Here is a 21081-nt window from a genome sequence, read left to right on the forward strand (position 1 = left end):
GGAAAGGCAGAAAGGTGGGAGGAGTATATAGAGGGTCAATACAAGGGAGATGTACTTGAGGACAACATTATAGAAATGGAAGAGGATGTAGATGAAGATGAAATGGGAGATACGATAGTGCGTGAAGAGTTTGACAGAGCACTGAAAGACCTGAGTCGAAACAAGACCCCGGGGTTAGACAACATTCCATTAGAACTACTAACGGCCTTGGGAGAGCCAGTCATGACAAAACTCTACTATCTGGTGAGCAAGATGTATGAGACAGGCGAAATACCCTCAGACTTCAAGAAATATATAAGAATGCCAATCCCAAAGAAAGCAGGTGTTGACAGATGTGAAAATTACGGAACAATTAGTTTAATAAGTCACGGTGCAAAATACTAACACGAATTCTTTACAGACGAATGGAAAAACTGGTAGAAGCCGACCTCGAGGAAGATCAGTTTGGATTCCGTAGGAATATTGGAACACGTGAGGCAATACTGACCCTACGACTTATCTTAGAAGCTAGATTAAGGAAAGGCAAACCTACGTTTCTAGCAATTGTAGATTTAGAGAAAGCTTTTGATAATGTTGACTGGAATACTCTCTTTCAAATTCTGAAGGCGGCAGGGGGAAAACACAGGGAGCGGATAATGGAATGTAGTTGAATTAAGTCGGGTGATGCTGAGGGAATTAGATTAGGAAATGAGACACTTAAAGTACACTCCTGGAAATTGAAATAAGAACACCGTGAATTCATTGTCCCAGGAAGGGGAAACTTTATTGACACATTCCTGGGGTGAGATACACCACATGATCACACTGACAGAACCACAGGCACATAGACACAGGCAACAGAGCATGCACAATGTCGGCACTAGTACAGTGTATATCCACCTTTCGCAGCAATGCAGGCTGCTATTCTCCCATGTAGACGATCGTAGAGACGCTGGATGTAGTCCTGTGGAACGGCTTGCCATGCCATTTCCACCTGGCGCCTCAGTTGGACCAGCGTTCGTGCTGGACGTGCAGACCGCGTGAGACGACGCTTCATCCAGTCCCAAACATTCTCAATGGGGGACAGATCCGGAGATCTTGCTGGCCAGGGTAGTTGACTTACACCTTCTAGAGCACGTTGGGTGGCACGGGATACATGCGGACGTGCATTGTCCTGTTGGAACAGCAAGTTCCCTTGCCGGTCTAGGAATGGTAGAACGATGGGTTCGATGACGGTTTGGATGTACTGTGCACTATTCAGTGTCCCCTCGACGATCACCAGTGGTGTACGGCCAGTGTAGGAGATCGCTCCCCACACCATGATGCCGGGTGTTGGCCCTGTGTGCCTCGGTCGTATGCAGTCCTGATTGTGGCGCTCACCTGCACGGCGCCAAACACGCATACGACCATCATTGGCACCAAGGCAGAAGCGACTCTCATCGCTGAAGACGACACGTCTCCATTCGTCCCTCCATTCACGCCTGTCGCGACACCACTGGAGGCGGGCTGCACGATGTTGGGGCGTGAGCGGAAGACGGCCTAACGGTGTGCGGGACCGTAGCCCAGCTTCATGGAGACGGTTGCGAATGGTCCTCGCCGATATCCCAGGAGCAACAGTGTCCCTAATTTGCTGGGAAGTGGCGGTGCGGTCCCCTACGGCACTGCGTAGGATCCTACGGTCTTGGCGTGCATCCGTGCGTCGCTGCGGTCCGGTCCCAGGTCGACGGGCACGTGCACCTTCCGCCGACCACTGGCGACAACATCGATGTACTGTGGAGACCTCACGCCCCACGTGTTGAGCAATTCGGCGGCACGTCCACCCGGCCTCCCGCATGCCCACTATACGCCCTCGCTCAAAGTCCGTCAACTGCACATACGGTTCACGTCCACGCTGTCGCGGCATGCTACAAGTGTTAAAGACTGCGATGGAGCTCCGTATGCCACGGCAAACTGGCTGACACTGACGGCGGCGGTGCACAAATGCTGCGCAGCTAGCGCCATTCGACGGCCAACACCGCGGTTCCTGGTGTGTCCGCTGTGCCGTGCGTGTGATCATTGCTTGTACAGCCCTCTCGCAGTGTCCGGAGCAAGTATGGTGGGTCTGACACACCGGTGTCAATGTGTTCTTTTTTCCATTTCCAGGAGTGTAGTAGATGAGTTTTGCTATTTGGGGAGCAAAATAACTGATGATGGTCGAAGTAGAGAGGATATGTAGACTGGCAATGGCAAGGAAAGCGTTTCTGAAGAAGAGAAATTTGTTAACACCGAGTATAGATTTAAGTGTCAGGAAGTCGTTTCTGAAAGTATTTGTATGGAGCGTAGCCATGTATGGAAGTGAAACATGGACGATAACTAGTTTGGACAAGAAGAGAATAGAAGCTTTCGAAATGTGGTGCTACAGAAGAATGCTGAATATTAGATGGGTAGATCACATAACTAATGAGGAGGTATTGAATAGGATTAGGGAGAAGAGGAGTTTGTGGCACAACTTGACTAGAAGAAGGGATCGGTTGGTAGGACATATTCTGAGGCATCAAGGGATCACCAATTTAGTATTGGAGGGCAGCGTGGAGGGTAAAAATCGTAGAGGGAGACCAAGAGATGAATACACTAAACAGATTCAGAAGGATGTAGGTTGCAGTAGGTACTGGGAGATGAAGAAGCTTGCACATGATAGAGTAGCATGGAGAGCTGCATCAAACCAGTCTCAGGACTGAAGACCACAACAACTCACACTTCCTTCACTGATCGGATAAGTTTTCTACAAATTTAGACGCAAATTAGTACCTGGCGTTTGTGATACCCCCAAGTTGCGTTTCTTAAACGTACTGTATTTTACGCTTAGTAATTTTATATAGTATAAAAGACCAATACATGCAAGTACACCACAGAAAGCGCTGACTAACACCTTATTTTCATGCAAACTAGTGTCAGACAATGGACTGGTTTTTTGCAATGCCAACTTCCGAGACGTACCAGTAGCATCAAAACAAGGCATTCACATCCTAATAGACTGTATAGTCCAAAGATATGAATCCTGAACTCTGATAGCATATACGAGGTGCCGAAAATTGTCGCATGTCAAATTTAAAAATATTATTTGGATGTCTTAAAACTGTCTGTTTTTAATGTATTATGCACCACAATGTTCAGCAGTGTCTAAAGTACATCATGGAATAGAAAACAGAAAACGTCAAATTTCATCTAAGTTCACCTGCGCGTAAAATCTGATGCAAGAAACCTTCGGAAACCTAGCAAGGAATCCATGTCACGCAGAATCACTGCTATATTGTGTCCCAAAGATGGACTCGCACGCTATTAGACACGTGGTCATAATGATAACCTGAGAAGAATTCGTCATTGGAATATGCCGAGAAAAACTTCAATCACGTGGTCATAATGTTTTGACTCATAAACGTGAACGACGCTTCTCCGTTACTTTGAAAAGTCAAATGGCTCTGAGCACTATGGGACTTAACATCTATGGTCATCAGTCCCCTATAACTTAGAAGTACTTAAACCTAACTAACCTAAGGACATCACACAACACCCAGTCATCACGAGGGAGAGAAAATCCCTGACCCTGCCGGGAATCGAACCCGGGAACCCGCGCGCGGGAAGCGAGACTCCGTTACTTTCATACGCCCTTTCACAGACGTACATGAACTAAGTTTTGTGATACATTTTTGTAGACCACGGTAAAATTACAAAGACGAAGAAGGAATAGTAGGAATGGTAAAATGATTGTTAACAACTTTATGAGTAATAATTGGAGATATGACATCTCGGGGAACCGTGACCATTGCAACTATAGTGAAATAAGATGCACCGTCTGGTTGAATTGCCATGCTTTATTTGGGTTACCGGTTTCGGCCTGTAATACTGATCATCTCCAGGTTCACATAAATATTACTCCGAAATGCAGTTTGCCACCAGGCGGGAATTCAAAGAGACCCAGACGGTGCCTCATTACACTGTACGTGAATGGTGATCACCATACACGTCGCAGAATTCCTTCTAAGTTCTAACCGCACCACCTTTTTTTTTCCAGTGAACTGCTACGCAACAAGACGCTGCAATTCCTCAGCCGGACGCTGCCCATCCTGAGAGAGGACGAGACGCTGCCCAAGGTCGCGCGCTTCGAAGAGGAGGACATCCAGACCAATACGTGAGCTCGCACTCCAACCAGCCATTCTGCAGGGGCTCTTTCCAAGAATCGAGCTATTAGCTCTATCGCTGGCATATAAGAGTCTCGGGAAACTTAGGAAACTACTGTAGTTACTTCTCCGTTAAGACTGTCTTCAGGGACTTTTGCAACAACAGTCTTATAGTATTTTAATCACAGTTATTATTTCCCAAAATTTCTTGTTTATTTCACTGCAGTTGTAATTCTTATTCTTCTCTATCTTCTGCCCATGTACCCTTTCTATTTGTGCTTTGTCTTGCCTGTAAATCTTTCAAATCTTCACACTCAATTCTAAATAAATCAGCTTGCAGCTTAGTGTAACAGATAAAGACACTCGACTCGTTTTCGGAATACCGAAAACTCAGAGGACAGATTAGTCACGCACTTAAAGGAGCAGTGGAACCCTGCAGATTAAGTAGAACTAGCAAGCAGTCTTAGGAGTCGCCATTGCTGTCGTCATATTAGTCAAGCAGCGTGTATATTCCAGTCAGTTGTATGAAATCAGCCCATTAAAACGTGTAGACACGCAGAAGTGACAGAATGACAGAAATGAGCTGTCTTGTTTGGACGTGACCGTAACAACACTGTGAATGAAGTTACGCAATTTATTGATGTATCAAAGTGGATTGTCCAACGTGTCTACAACCAATGGTGTAATACTCGGAGCCATGTAACACCGTGTGAGAGCAGTCGTATTAAAATGAGCCTAAGGGACAGGTCGAAGACGTGTGTCACGGCTTGTCAGTGATAACATCAAACCCGACGGTAACTGATGATGTCAGCAACTGTTGCTCCAACTCAACCAGTTTCCGAGCGGACATTGTCAAAGGAAGTACATACAGGGTGTTTCAAAAATGACCGGTATATTTGAAACGGCAATAAAAACTAAACGAGCAGCGATAGAAATACACCGTTTGTTGCAATATGCTTGGGACAACAGTACATTTTCAGGCAGACAAACTTTCGAAATTACAGTAGTTACAATTTTCAACAACAGATGGCGCTGCGGTCTGGGAAATTCTATAGTACGATATTTTCCACATATCCACCATGCGTAGCAATAATATGGCGTAGTCTCTGAATGAAATTACCCGAAACCTTTGACAACTTGTCTGGCGGAATGGCTTCACATGCAGATGAGATGTACTGCTTCAGCTGTTCAATTGTTTCTGGATTCTGGCGGTACACCTGGTCTTTCAAGTGTCCCCACAGAAAGAAGTCACAGGGGTTCATGTCTGGCGAATAGGGAGGCCAATCCACGCCGCCTCCTGTATGTTTCGGATAGCCCAAAGCAATCACACGATCATCGAAATATTCATTTAGGAAATTAAAGACGTCGGCCGTGCGATGTGGCCGGGCACCATCTTGCATAAACCACGAGGTGTTCGCACTGTCGTCTAAGGCAGTTTGTATCGCCACAAATTCACGAAGAATGTCCAGATAGCGTGATGCAGTAATCGTTTCGGATCTGTGGTTGCCGTACGCGGTCGCCCTACCTTTCCAGCACGTTCATCCGTCACGTTTCCAGTCCGTTGAAATTTTTCAAACAGATCCTTTATTGTATCGCTTTTCGGTCCTTTGGTTACATTAAACCTCCGTTGAAAACTTCGTCTTGTTGCAACAACACTGTGTTCTAGGCGGTGGAATTCCAACACCAGAAAAATCCTCTGCTCTAAGGAATAAACCATGTTGTCTACAGCACACTTGCACGTTGTGAACAGCACACGCTTACAGCAGAAAGACGACGTACAGAATGGCGCACCCACAGACTGCGTTGTCTTCTATATCTTTCACATCACTTGCAGCGCCATCTGTTGTTGAAAATTGTAACTACTGTAATTTCGAAAGTTTGTCAGCCTGAAAATGTACTGTTGTCCCAAGCATATTGCAACAAACGGTGTATTTCTATCGCTGCTCGTTTAGTTTTTATTGCCGTTTCAAATATACCGGTCATTTTTGAAACACCCTGTATAATGTACATTAGGAGTCTACAAGGTCCCCTTGCGCTATCAAACGCCCATAGAATTTCCCAGTTTAGCCATGAGTTCGTAAAAAGTTATGTAGGTGGCTAACATTGTAACTGATCATGCCTTCCCATCCGAGACTGCACTAGTTACCGATTTCCTGTATTAACGAAACGGCGCGTAGGGGTTTCTCCTACCCGTTTTCTGTGAGGCTCTCAGTTCTTGAGCGCCAGAAGACTTACGATTCCCCTATGTATTTATAGCCTAGAACGACCCGTTACCTAAAAGTCGCGTACTTCTTCCCGCTCCAGTGATTCACTACTGCGCCAAGTGGTCCATTCGTTCGTTACTGATGCCTGCGTCGGAAACAGGGTCCCACTCTTTACTGTTGAATTCTGCAGCACTGCTTGAGGCAGCGAATTGTAAAATTCAGGAAATTAGATGCTGTCGAAAAGAGGAGGACAAGTTAGATATCTTGCGAATGGCCAAAGCTCACAGCGACACATAAAGCTGCACGTCTTGTATTGGCCAAATTGCACAGTAGCCGCACAGTACCTGAATGGAGGCGTCAGATGCGCTGTGTGTGTGTGTGTGTGTGTGTGTGTGTGTGGGGATGGGGGGGTGGGGGGGGGGGGGAGGGGATTGTAGATCTGTCGGAGGTTCTTATATGACTTTTCACCGATGTTCTTTGTTATCGTGAATCGTGAACATGAAGCAGGATGTTTATCGGCTCTGAGCACTATGGGACTTAACTTCTAAGGTCATCAGTCCCCTAGAACTTAGAACTACTTAAACCTAACTAACCTAAGGACATCACACACATTCATGCCCGAGGCAGGACTCGAACCTGCGACCGTAGCGGTCGCGCGGTTCCAGACTGTAGCGCCTTTAACCGCTTGGCCACACCGGCCGGCGGATGTTTATTTCAACATTTTCGGTGACAAAGTGTTGATCCCTCTTCTTCAACTTCATGGCGAGTTTGCTGCGGTTACTTCCATCTTGCAAGATGACGACAGGCGCGTTCACCTGGCTGAATGCATACGTTCCTAGTTTGACAAACACTAATGCTCTCTATATCTGATCGACCGGTTCATTAATTCAGCCATCTCAGTCCCACAGAAAACGAGTGTAACAATTTGGAATAGTGTGTGGAACGTAGGAATATTTCCGCAGTTTGGGAACTCTGCAGGATCTAATGATCAATACTTGGCTTCAATTGGATAACGCATACATGAATAAACCTGTGAACTCTCCTCCTCAGCGAACTGAAGCCTTTATCAAGACAATCCACGTTGGAGTGTAGAATATATGAGACAGGCGACATATCATCAGGGTTTCGGAAAGACATCATCAACACTAAGGCGCTATAGTCATGGACTGTGCGGCTGGTCCCGGCGGAGGTTCGAGTTCTCCCTCGGGCATGTTTGTGTGTGTTTGTCCTTAAGGATAATTTAGGTTAAGTAGTGTGTAAGCTTAGGGACTGATGACCTTAGCAGTTAAGCCCCATAAGATTTCACACATATTTAAACATTTGAACATCATCAACACAGTTCTGAAGAGAGAAACAGCCGGCAATGACGAGAATTATCACACAATCAGCTTAGCGGCTCATGCATCCAGGTTGCTGACAAGAATAATTTACGGAAGAATCGAAAGAAAAATGGAAGATCGTTGGATGACGATCGATTTGGTTCTACAAAAGTTAAAGGCAGCAAAGAGGCCATTCTGGCGTTGCACTTGATAATGGAAGCAAGACTGAAGAAAAATCAAAACCTCCTCTAAGGGTTTGTCAACCTGTAAAAAGCGTTCTGCAATGTTAAGTAGTGCAAGACTTTCGAAATTCTGGGAAAAATACGGGTAAGCCATAGGGAAAGACGGGTATTATACAATATGCACAGGAACCAAGAGGGAACAATAAGAGTGGAAGACAAAGAACAAAATGCTCGGATTAAAATGGTGTAAGAGAAGGATGTACTCTTCTGCCCCTACTGTTAAATCTACACATCCAAGAAGCAATGACGCAAATAAAAGAAAGATTGAAGAATGGGATTAAAATTCAGGGTGACAGGTTATCAATGATAAGATTCGCAGATGTCATTGCTATCTTCAGTGAAAGTGAGGAAGAATTACAGGATCTGTTGAATGGAAGGAACCGTCTAACGAGTACAGAATATGAATTGAAAGTAAATCGAAGAAAAACGAAAGTAATGAGTAGTAGCAGAAATGAAAACAGCGAGAGACTTAACATCAGAACTGATGATCACGAAGTAGATGAAGTTAAGTTAGGAAGCAGAGTTAACCACAATGGAATAAGTAAGGACAGCATAAAAGCAAGACTAGTACTGACAAAAAGGGCATTCCTGGGCAAGAGAAGCCTACTAGTATCAAATATAGACCTTAATTTGAGGAAGAAACTTCTGAGAATGTACATTTGGGGCAAAAAAAAAAAACAGCATTGTATGGCAAGTGAAACATGGACTATAGGAAGACCTGAGCAAAAGAGAATAGAGGCATTTGAGATGTGGTGCTGCAGAATAATGTTGCAAATTACGTGGACTAATAAGGTAAAGAATGAGGAGGTTCTCCACAGGATTGGCGAGGAAAGGAATATAAGGAACACAGACAAATAGAAGGGACAGGATGATAGGACATCTGTTAAGACATCAGGGAATAACCTCCATGGCACTACAGGAAGCTGTAGAGGAAGACAGAGACTGGAATATATCCAGCAAGTAATTGAGGATATAGGTTGCAAGTTCTACTCTGGGATGAAAAGGCTGGCACAGGAGATGAGTTGGTGGCGGGCTGCATCTAATCAGTCAGAAGACTGATGGGTAAAAAAAAGTCAAGGCTAGAGGCGGCGGAAGTGACTAATGCCTTGCCTTGTGTGCTTATTTTCTGCCATGTGTCACTGTCATTTGACGTCAGTGCAGGGACGCTTTCTTCAAAGACATCGCGACTGTTATTCAGCTCCAGCTAAGTTTGTCACTCTTGTGACCGCGGGGCACGCTGTAATACATTACAACATACAAAAATGTTTCTCATTGTTTTATAGTCCGTGACGTCACTCTTTACTTGTGGCGATCGTCATAGAAGACACGCAATGAGCAGCGCTAGGTTGCTTGATGATCAGAGGATGTAATCGCAAGATCGAATCCGATTTGACGCTATCCCTTCTTCAAACGACAATGACGGGAATAGGAAAGAAGCATACAAGGCTCATTCTGTCTGGCACCACAGACAGAAGTAATATTTGCGATCACGCGGCAAGACAGCAAAGTAATTTTCCTTTTTAGATGGGGATCCTTTTGATGTCTTACTCGTAAGTAATCCCTTGTAGATAGCTTGAACGTGCCCAAAAAACAAAGCAGGAATTTTGTCGCCTCTCTTGAGGACATAGTCTGGATTCAGATTTCAGTGAATGTGCGAAGAACGCTAGAGTACTGAGACAGCGTGGGATGAATGTTTATAGCACGCAACCCCGCAATGAGCAATACAGTCTGACGTCACCCAGATACAACCCATTTGCTGCTTCTGTCGGCCATGTGACTCTTTCGGACTACCAAAATGCATCCTCCGAACAAGGCAGTTTGCAACAGCTTATTTATTGACAGCTGTCGTACACCCAGTTCATCACATGGTCGAGATACAGAATTGCCTATTCCTCATCTTTACAACAGTCTCTTTGTATTTCCTCCTCATCATATATATATTCTGCAAGTTCCACATGATTGTGAATGCATAGTGAGTTGACCAACGACTGTTTAGCAATCCCCCACACCGCTTATAACAGTGGCACACAAACACCTAGTTGTACGGGGTTAGTGGAAGTTGCAGCGAACGGACCACTGAAATTTGTTACTCTTTTTCCTGTCTTGTATGCCATCCGTATATTTCATGTGGTCCTTGTCGTCTTCGATTCGGCATCAGTTTCTTCGAGAGGGATTTCGACAGGGCAGATCACACAAAGCATCATTCTCTCACTACGATGAAGCGGACAACCAGAGATATTCAGTTCCAGACAACATAAACTCTCTACAGCCTACATATTCGCCGAGAGAAAATTCAGCAACTGTATTGACATTTCAAAAATATATATATCATTTATTTTCCAGTTCCAGTTGCACATTTTTATAGAGTATGACCAGTTTCGAACTTCGGGGATGATTTTCAGATCTACGTAGTAGCGTCAGCAGTTTGTCGTTTCTGTATCGGAACTACACATCCTGTCTTGTATGCCATCCGTATATTTCATGTGGTCCTTGTCGTCTTCGATTCGGCATCAGTTTCTTCGAGAGGGATTTCGACAGGGCAGATCAAACAAAGCATCATTCTCTCACTACGATGAAGCGGACAACCAGAGATATCCAGTTCCAGACAACATAAACTCTCTACAGCCTACATATTCGCCGAGAGAAAATTCAGCAACTGTATTGACATTTCAAAAATATATATATCATTTATTTTCCAGTTCCAGTTGCACATTTTTATAGAGTATGACTAGTTTCGAACTTCGGGGATGATTTTCAGATCTACGTAGTAGCGTCAGCAGTTCGTCGTTTCTGTATCGGAACTACACATCCACTGTGTCTGATTTGTCATGCCGAAAAAATGGCAGTGGTGCTGAAAAATAAACGATGTATAACTTTCTTTAAATTCAACAAGCAAAGCGAAACTAAATCAGTTTCTTTTTTCTTTCCTTTTTTTTCATTTCATGAGATTGAGTTTTGGCCTTGCCATTAGTTCATGAAGAGAGATGGCCGAAGCTAAATACTCGTACATTAGCAAGCACTGTGAATCTTGAAACTTCATGGCAGATTAAAACTGTGTGCCGGACCGAGACTCGAACTCGGGACCTTTGCCTTTCGCGGGCAAGTGCTCTACCAACTGAGCTACCCAAGCATGACGCACGCCCTGTCCTCACACGTTTACTTCCGCCAGTACCTCGTCTCCTACTTTCCAAACTTCACATAAGCTCTCCTGCGAACCTACCAGGACTAGCACTCCCGGAAGAAAGGATTCTGGAAACGTCCCCCAGGCTGTGGCTAAGCCTTGTCTAGGCAATATCCTATCTTCCAGAAGTGCTAGTTCTGCAAGGTTCGCAGGAGAGCTTCTGTGTAGTCTGGAAAGTAGGAGACGAGGTACTGGCGGAAGTAAAGCTGTGAGGACGGAGCGTGAGTCGTGCTTGGGTAGCTCAGTTGGTAGAGCACTTGCCTGAGAAAGGCAAAGGTCCTGAGTTCGAGTCTCGGTGCGGCACACAATTCTAATCTGCCAGGAAGTTTCATATCAGCGCACACTCCGCTGCAGAATGAAAATCCCATTCTGTGAATCTTCTTGACAGACTGAAACTGACTGCGAGATGGGTATTCGAAACCCGCCCCTTACCATGAAGGCTAGTTGCCAACTGTGAGTTCGGATATCTCAGTCGAAATGATCAATGCTCGCAAAAACCCTTCAGTCTGTGTTCACATCCCAGGAAGTTTCACAACAGCGCACATTCTGTTCATCTACTGCCTCTTCACCCATTTTCGCAAATCATCTTACTATGTGTGGCGGAGGGTATTTTGTGTAGCGCCGCAACTTCCCACTTTTCCTGTCCCAGTTGCGAATGGTTCCCGGGAAGAATTGCTAGTAAGCCTCCTTCTGAGCTTCATGATCATTCATGATCCTTTTATATATAGTAGGGAGTAATGTATTGGTGGACTCTTCTAGAAACATACGCCTTCGGAACTTCAACAGTAAAGCTCAACCCTGTGATTCAGAACGCCTCTCTTGCAGCGTATGCCACTGGAGCTGGTGGAGCATCTCCATGGCGGTTTCGCGCTTATTAAATAAACCTGTAACGTAACGCACTGTTCGTCTTTGGATATTATTTATTTCCTCTATCAATCATGTCCGGTACAGGGTCCAGACTGACGAGTAATATTCAAGTATTGGTCGAGCGAGATGATGGAAAGCATCAGTCTAGATGAACGACCATTATGTCTTTTACCACATTGAACCCGTGTAAAAAAGTACTTGTCACCATCAAATACATATGGTTATATAAATATCTTCGTGTATAAGTTATTATTATTGTTATCGTATGCATCAATTACAGTAATACACATTTAGCAAATCAAAGAAATATATATATATATATATATATATATATATATATATATATATATATATGGACATGTGAAATTATATACAGTACACAAGTTTTACAACGGCTCAGACTATACTCGGATGTTGATGGACTCGATCCAGTGGAGTGCCTCGCGGGATGCTTGATGGAGCTGCTCAATGCCACCAGGGAAGCGTCTGATTGGACATTCATTCTCAATGTGGCTCATTGTTTGGGTGTCACCACAGTCACACACACTGTCACTTGAAAAGCCCCACTTGTGCATGTTGTATTTGGACCTACCCTCTTCCATCCGATATCTGTTTAACTGCACCCAAACCTCCCTTGGTTGGTGGAAGCCTGGAACTGCAACTGTTGGATTGTCTACAAGTTCGTGGTTTCGGGTTCTTGTAGCTTGCCACTCACGTTTCCACTCTGCGTCCTGGTCGAATCCTGCGGATAGCATTTGGACTCCCATTTCATATGCTGGTCCTCTAGATTTGAGGCGTTTCCTGGGCAGTGATAGCAAATCGTTATGGAGAGGGTTTGAGTTGTTTTCAGAAACTTGTTGACAGAGGTTGTAAAGAGCAGCCTTCCGACGGAGGTCTGGTGGACAGATGTTTGAAAGCACTGGTAGCCAGCAAGTAGGTGTAGACCAGACTGTACCACTAATTACTCTCATAACTGAGTTCAGTTGGACGCCTACTTTCACTACGTGGGCGCTTCGGAGCCAAACTGGCGCAAAGTATTCAGCTGCAGAGTATACCAGTGCAAGGGATGCTCCTCGGAGGACTGATGTGGTTGCTCCCCATGTACTGCCTGCCAGCTTTCTCACGGGGTTCATTCGTGTTTGTATCTTCCTGGCCAAGTTGGAAAGGTGTTTTTTGTATGTTAAAGTTCTGTCCAGAGTGACTCCCAGGTATTTTGGCGTGACTGTGCCAAGAGGGCCTAACTTTCGGCTGATCTTTGCTGATGAAAGGCGATTAGAGAGGTGGAACGGGCTTACCTCGGTTTTAGAAACATTTTGACTCAGTCGCCATGTGTATAAGTTATGAGTATTGTTTTAATATCTTAATATCCGCACGTCTGCTGCAGTGGACGCCCTCGATAACTTGTTTTTAATATGGTAAAGTTTATATGAATGTGTGGTGTCTATTCTTTCGAACATGCCAGAAAGACACCACTAGGAATCCGCAGCTGTGATACACATGATGTAAACTGAAGGTGGAGAGGCGAGAAAGGAAAGGAACTAATGATAGCAGCTGCATCGGGACTTAATGCGGAGTCAGCGGCGACGAGTAAATATGTATGCCAGACTGGCACTCGAACCCGGGATCGCCTGCTTAGTAGGCAGTGGTGTTAAGCGCTGCGCCACCCGGACACAGTGTTTACAGCAAATGCGCGGCCTGTCTCGACAGACTCCGCAGCTGACCCACTCTCCCACCTGGCACCACCTGTCCACGGTCCCCGTTCATGTCCTCCAGGCTCGCTAATTTTAGATTCCGCTGGAGGTCGAAAGTAAATGTGTATCTGCACTGAAGGTTGTGGACATGTCCGAAAGAACAGACACCACACATTTATGCAACTGATTGTCCTCGATGGGCAATGAGTCCACAAACTTCATCGCGGATGCACATTTACATCAGACCTCCAGAGAGAATCTAACATTGGTGACAATGAAAGACATGGACGGCGACTATAGATAGGTGGGATTGTGGGTCAGCCGGGGAGCGCGCCGATATAATCCACGCACTTGCGGTAAACCCTATGTCCGGATGGCGCAGTGGTTAACGCACCTGCCTATTAAGCAGGAGATCCCCAGTTCAAGTACCGGTCCAGAACACATTTTCACTCGTCGTTGCTGAATCCGCAAAAAGTCCCGATGCAGCTGATATCGTTAGTTCTTTTTCTTTCATCCCCGTCCACCTTCAATTTACGTAGTTCTAATGTCTGCCTGTTCATAGTTTTGTCCTATAATGTTCCTTCCAATCCTAACTTTGGATTTGTTATCAGATGTTCAACTAAGTTGCTCCATCTTTTTGTAATGATTTACCATAGACTTAGTTCCTTTCCTTTCCTTTTCTTTCACCTCCATCCACCTTCAATTTACGTAACTCTAATCTCTGCCTGTCCATAGTTTTCTCCTATAATGTTCCTTCCAATGCTAACTTTGGATTCGTTACCAGATGCTCTACTAACTTGTTCCACCTTTTTTTGTGACGATTTACCGTAGACCCGTTCGTTCGCATATTCTATTGGGTCTGTATGTGACACGTTACAGTGCTTACCCTGCACTTTAGCTCGCCACGCCAAGTGAAGGTTCCGCTTGTTTACAGACTAAGCCGAAGTAGACGCAGTGCGACCTTGGACGAGCACGGCGAGGCCGTCGCCAAGGACCCGGCGAGCGTGAAGGAGGAGGAGAAGAAGGCGAAGGACAATGAACTCAAGCCGCCGGAGGAAGGACCTCTGGAACTGGAGGAGGGACGCGGGGCCCGCAAGTACTGCGACAAGGGCGGCGGCGTGTAAGTCTGACAGAATGTCGCAACCACTTTTATTTCCTCTTCGCTAATCCACTTAGCACTATGGCTACATTTATTACATGATTAAATTTTTCCATCATTGAGTTACAACAAAAACACACTGCCGTAAAAAAATTACAACACCGTCAAGGAGCCGCACGGGGTAGCCGCGCGGTCTTAGGCGCCTTGCCAAGGTTCGAGTGGCCTTCCCCGTCGGCGGTTCGAGTCCTCCCTCGGCGTGGGTGTGTGTGTTGTCCTTGGCGTAAGTTAGTTCAAGTTAGATTAAGTAGTTTGTAAGGCTGGGAACCGATGACCTCAGCAGTTTGACCCATAGGAATTTACCACCACCACCAAGGACTGTGTTGAGTGACACGGCCGGCCGTTGTGGTCGAGAGACCTGTCTGTGCGCCCTCTTGTTTTGGCTCTGCAAGTAACAACTGTGTTGTGTTTAGAGGTGAACAGTTTGTGCAACATCCATTCTAGGATAAAATCATTATCCACCAAAGAGCACGTACTACTGTTGGAGAACTTGAAGCATTTGTACAGGGTTGCATTATGGGCCACGAAAAGCTGGATGGGCGTGTCGATAGGTTGCTGCTCATGTTGAGGCATGTACCTGTGTATGTCACTGGTCTGAGTAGTGTCTGTGGAACATTTCCTCACCCTTAGACCTGGTTCTGGACGTCTCCGTACAAACGCACATCAAGGTAGATGGGTTATGAGAGCACCTAACGTGTCAGCACAGACAAACGGGGACCGTCTGCTTGCAGCTGTGCTAATGTCAGATGACCCCGGGCCAGGCTACCACTGATACCACGACACTGCCAAACACATGTACTCTTGTGTCGTGCTATTCAGATTTCCATGTCTGGACTACTCAGCAGTGCATCATCGTTAACAAAAGCAAAACTGGCATTCTACGGGCCTCAGTGAAAAATGCTAGAGCCTCTAACGGGGAAGAAAATTCTTGAAAACCTTGCTTTAAAGCTTCAGAAATGTAAAATTATGCACATCACAAAACGAAAAACTTTGTATTCTATGACTGCAGTATCAATGAGTAATCGGTCAACTCATGCAAATACCTTGTTGTAACAATTTGTCGGGATATTGATAAGGAAATGAGCGTTTGGCGTCATTGGCCGGGAGGTCCCTTGCGTGGAAGGTCCGGCCGCCTTGGTGCAGGTCTTATTACATTGAACGTCACATTGGGCGATTTGCGCGCCGGATGAAGATGAAATGATAATGAAGATAACACAACACGCACTGCCTAAGCGGAGAAAATCTCCGACGCAGCCGGGAATCGAACCCGGGCCCGTAAGACGGCAATCCGTCACGCTGACGACTTTTTTTTTTCTTCGTTGTTTATCCAATAACTCAGTTTTTTTATTACAGAGGGCAGCTAACCCTCTGACCGAACACGCTGAGTTACCGTGCCGGCGACCACTCAGCTATCGGGGGGACTGTCGGGATATGAAATCGAATGACCCCATAGCCATAGCAATGGGTAAAGCGGGTGGCAAACGGCGGTTGACTGGTAAATTACTGGGGAAACGTAGTCAATGTACAAAGGAAATTGCATACGAAACCCTCGTGTGAACGATTCTAGAATATTGCTCAAGTCTGTGCGACCCGTACGAGGTAGGACTAGCAGAGCATTGAACGTATACGAAGAAGGACATTTTTTGTTTGACGCATGAGAGGATGTCAGTGAGATGCTAAAAGAACTGAACTGCAGACGCTTGAAGATAGATGTAACTAGCCCGTAAAAGCCTACTTAGAAATTTCTAGAACCAACTTTACACACAATATATTAGAACCCTTACGTATTGCTCCCATAGCGATAGCGAAGACAAGATTAGATCAATTATAGCGTCCAAAGAGGCGATTAAGAATTCTTCCCACGCCATATGTGAACGGAACAGGAAAAAACCCTAACAGATGTTACAATGGACAGTATTTCTCAGTGGTTTACAGAGTATAGATGTAGATGTGACATAATGAGTTTTAAAGTGATAAGAAGCATTTACGTCGTGTGCGTGACTGAATGTTCCTGGTAAGTAATTAGTGAAGCAAAACTGAGCAGTTTGAAGAGAGCGCAGAGGTACGTGAATGGCAGGCGTTAGGAGGACATGACAAACTAATTCCTTAGTCGATCTAGTATGAAAACTGAATAACGCAAGATGTGTTTAAAAATCGAGTTAAGCAACTAAATAACTGAAATATTCTTACCGTAAAATAGTTGAAAGAACTAGACCTGCATTATTAAGCAGGACAAGTGATGATGCATTACCAGAGACATCTACTATAGACTTGCTACAAGTCAAAAACTGAACTGCGTTTAATTTTAGCAACTTTTATCATAGCAAAACAGTAATTGGTTACAGTCCACTATATGCACAGGGAGATTTGAGAGCACCTACCGATGTCGTTTAAGCAACCCACGCCGTTATATCTGGCCTAAAAAAAACGATGCGCGAGATTTTTATATTTTCTCGCTCGCTACGCGCACACAATTAGTCCTACAGAAAAAACTAGTAGAATCTTTTGAAGGAAATTTTGGAAATTTAATGTAGTTAAATTTTGTTATGGGATACGTTTCCGCTGGTGGCATAAAAGTCACCTTCGAACGCTCCTCCATCCCCACACCCATCCCTCACCAGACGGGACTTCAAGTTTGTCGTTCGTGGCACTTCCTCCTACCACCATGCAAAAATTTCCGACTACACGAACTATTCACGATTTCGACCATTTTTTGCCTCTATTATTGGGCTATTACGCCACCAGCATAGTCGGTTATTTCATTAACATTATTAATTTACATGTTCCGGTGAGGGCAATGAAAGAAAAACGACGTTTGCAAACATTTCACCAAATCAAATTATACTGTCAGTTCGATCCAAACGTGACCCTTACAAGCACAGTAGTTTCGTAGTCAGAACGCCTGATGAACGCATCTATGTTATTGTTTATTTCGTGCTGTTAACATTCACAAAACTGTTAGGTAAAATTTACACAAACGTTAGTTCTATAATTTGTAACTGCTCGATGACCCTGGTGGCGTAATAAGGCCAGTCAATGAAGACCAAAAAAGGTCGAACGTGAGAAAAATAATTCGTGCAGTCGCAAATTTTTGTATTGCTGTAGGGGAGAGTGCCTTGGACAACAAACCGGAAATTCTGACTGATGGGGACTGAATGTGGGACGAGGGATGGGCAGGGGGGGTGGGTGAGGAGGGAGCAGGGAGGAGCTCCGTTTGAAGGTCACTTTTGCACTTTACTCTTGAGTCCTCGAGTATTTCAACGTCTCACGAAAGCGTATCGCAGAACAAAATTTAATTTCGTTAGATTTCCTATGAAACGGCCCTGGTCATTTTTTTCTGTAGGACTAACAGTTTGCGCGTAGCGAGCGAGAGTATATGAAAATCTCGCGAGTGCTTCTTGAAGGCCAGAACATTGCGTGTTGCATAAAACGACGTCGGTAGGGGCAGCCTGAATCATCCTGTAAGGCACACAGTTCAGTATGATGGCCCCTTGTGTATGTAATGTAACTAACCGTTTTCGCTCTTCATATTGCTCTAAACTCAAGCGAATACCTTAAAAATTCAAAGAAGTAGATAACGGGCGCTACAAACAGCCTTCTCTTAGTGGTTACTTAGACAAATACCTTCCCTTGTACAACATTATATCAGAGAAATTAATAGACGTTTTCTATTTTTAGCGGAGTATATATACACTACTGGCCATTACAATTGCTACACCACGAAGATGACGTGCTACAGACGCGAAATTTAACCGACAGGAAGAAGATGCTGTTATATGCAAATGATTAGCTTTTCAGAGCATTCGCACAAGGTTGGCGCCGGTGGCGACACCTACAACATACTGACATGAGGAAAGTTTCCAACAGATTTCTCATACACAAACAGCAGTTGACCGGCGTTGCCTGGTGAAACGTTGTTGTCATGCCTCGTGTAAGGAGGAGAAATGCGTACCAACACGCTTCCGGCTATGATAAAGGTCGGATTGTAGACTATCGCGATTGCGGTTTATCGTATCGCGACATTGCTGATCGCGTTGGTCGACATCCAATGACTGTTAGCAAAATATGGAATCGATGGGTTCAGGAGAGTAACACGGAACGCCGTACTGGATCCCAACGGCCTCGTACCACTAGCAGTCGAGATGACAGGCATCTCATCCGCATGGCTGTAACGGATCGTGCAGCCACGTCTCGATCGCTGAACCAACAGATGGGGACGTTTGCAAGACAACAACCATCTGCACGAACAGTTCTACGACGTTTGCAGCAGCATGGACTACCCACTATCAGCTCGGAGTCCATGGCTGCGGTTACCCTAGACGCTGCATCACAGGCAGGAGCGCCTGCAATGGTGTACTCAACGACGAACCTGGGTGCACGAATGGCAAAACGTCATTTTTTCGGATGAATCCAGGTTCTGTTAACAGCATCATGATTGTCGCATCCGTGTTTGGCGACATCGCGGTGAACGCACATTGGAAGCGTGTATTCGTCATCGTCATACTGGCGTATCACCCGGCGTGATGGTTTGGGCTGCCATTGGTTACACGTCTCCGCCACCTCTTGTTCGCATTGACAGCACTTTGAACAGTGGACGATACATTTCAGATGTGTTACGACCCGTGGCTCTACCCTTCATTCGATCCCTGCGAAACCCTACATTTCAGCAGGATAATGCACGACCGCATGTTGCAGGTCCTGTACGGGCCTTTCTGTATACAGAAAATGTTCGACTGCTGCCCTGGCTAGCACATTCTCCAGATCTCTCACCAATTGGAATCGTCTGGTCAATGGTGGCTGAGCAACTGGCTCGTCACAATAGGCCAGTCACTACTCTTGATGAACTGTGGTATCGTGTTGAAGGTGCATGGACAGCTGTACCTGTACACGCCATCCAAGCTCTGTTTGACTCAATGCCCAGGCGTATAAAGGCCGTTATTACGGCCAGAGGTGGTTGTTGTAGGTACTGATTTCTCAGGATCTATGCACCCAAGCTGCGTGAAAATGTAATCACATGTCAGTTCTAGTATAATATATTTGTTCAATGAATACCCGTTTATCATCTGCATTTCTTCTTGGTGTAGCAATTTTAATGGCCAGTAGTGTATTTCACTGGTGGCAGCAGCATGAGATATTTGTGTGTCATCAGGTAGAATGACCCTCATATATTCACTCATAAATCAAGGCAAAATTGTTTTGTGAAAAGCTGAGGTAGACGAAGTATTGGCTCGTTTTATGTCCGACGCTCTTCCACTAGTGTGAAGGGCAATAATCGTTGTATATATAGGTGGTATGCTTACTCTAGCAACACAGCACATAATAAAGAAGGTGTAAGTAGGCTGGTTAAGTTTTTATGTTGGTAACGCAACGTAGTGCTCTGTATGAAAATCGCTGACTGCGCCTGGTGCAGTCCAACGAGTTGGTGCAGTCTGTGACTGGTTGGACTCTTTGTTGGAATCTTGTGTAGTGTTGGGCAGTTGGATGTGAACAGCGCCTAGCGTTGGGCAGTTGGAGGTGAGCCGCCAGGAGTGGTGGATGTGGAGAGTGAGATGCCAGAGTTTTGAGAGGATACTATAAGCGGACGATCTGGACGTGTGTCCGCCAGAAAAAAGAAATTTGTGAACATGGATGTAATTTTTGTACATTATTAAGGTAAATACATTACTTGTTCTCTATAAATAAATATTGTGTGTCAGTTTAGTGATGATCAGAATAAGTAAAGAGAAAACTGCTTGAGTACGTTGAGTATTGCTGAGCTGTTTGAAAATCAAATAACGTAGAAGTTTACCATCACAGTCATTCATAATCTTTCTAAGGGGACGTTTCAGAGCTACTACAGTGTAATAGTTGCAGCGCGGTCCCATTAGTCGTAGCTGTGAGGCATAAACTCTGGATAACTTTGGCACATTTAGGCAAACTAATTTACGTTTATACAGAATTTAAACTAATTTACGTTTATACAGAATTTCTGCAATCATACCGATTTTCTACGTACTCTTTACCCATTAACGATGTACTTTACTTCATTTGTGTTTATCACACACACACACACACACACACACACACACATACATATATCTATTGCCCACATATACATTATAAGCATTTATTTCATAATTTACCTAAGAAACACGCCCAAAACCGAACGCGTGCTAATTTCCTATACGCAGATGGCAAGCACGCAGGCAACCTACACGTTTTCTATAGGCGGGAGAGAGCCCCAGAAACCTTCGCGAGATACGTGTCGCATTGAGATGTACTTTAGTTTGTGTTGTAACCCCATAG

General features: G+C 45.0%; 1 protein-coding gene across 1 annotated transcript in view; it reads left to right on the top strand.

The window, feature by feature from the left end:
• The window catches only part of LOC124798354, a 391600-nt gene that overhangs the window by 293777 nt on the left and 76742 nt on the right, over positions 1-21081 (top strand). The window contains exons 4-5 of the mRNA XM_047261716.1: positions 4031-4147; positions 14575-14760. Coding sequence (XP_047117672.1) covers positions 4031-4147; positions 14575-14760 — 303 coding nt within the window. The remainder of the gene's footprint in view (positions 1-4030; positions 4148-14574; positions 14761-21081) is intronic.

Source organism: Schistocerca piceifrons, chromosome 5, assembly GCF_021461385.2.
Source record: "Schistocerca piceifrons isolate TAMUIC-IGC-003096 chromosome 5, iqSchPice1.1, whole genome shotgun sequence".
In the NCBI taxonomy this organism is placed as follows: domain Eukaryota; kingdom Metazoa; phylum Arthropoda; class Insecta; order Orthoptera; family Acrididae; genus Schistocerca; species Schistocerca piceifrons.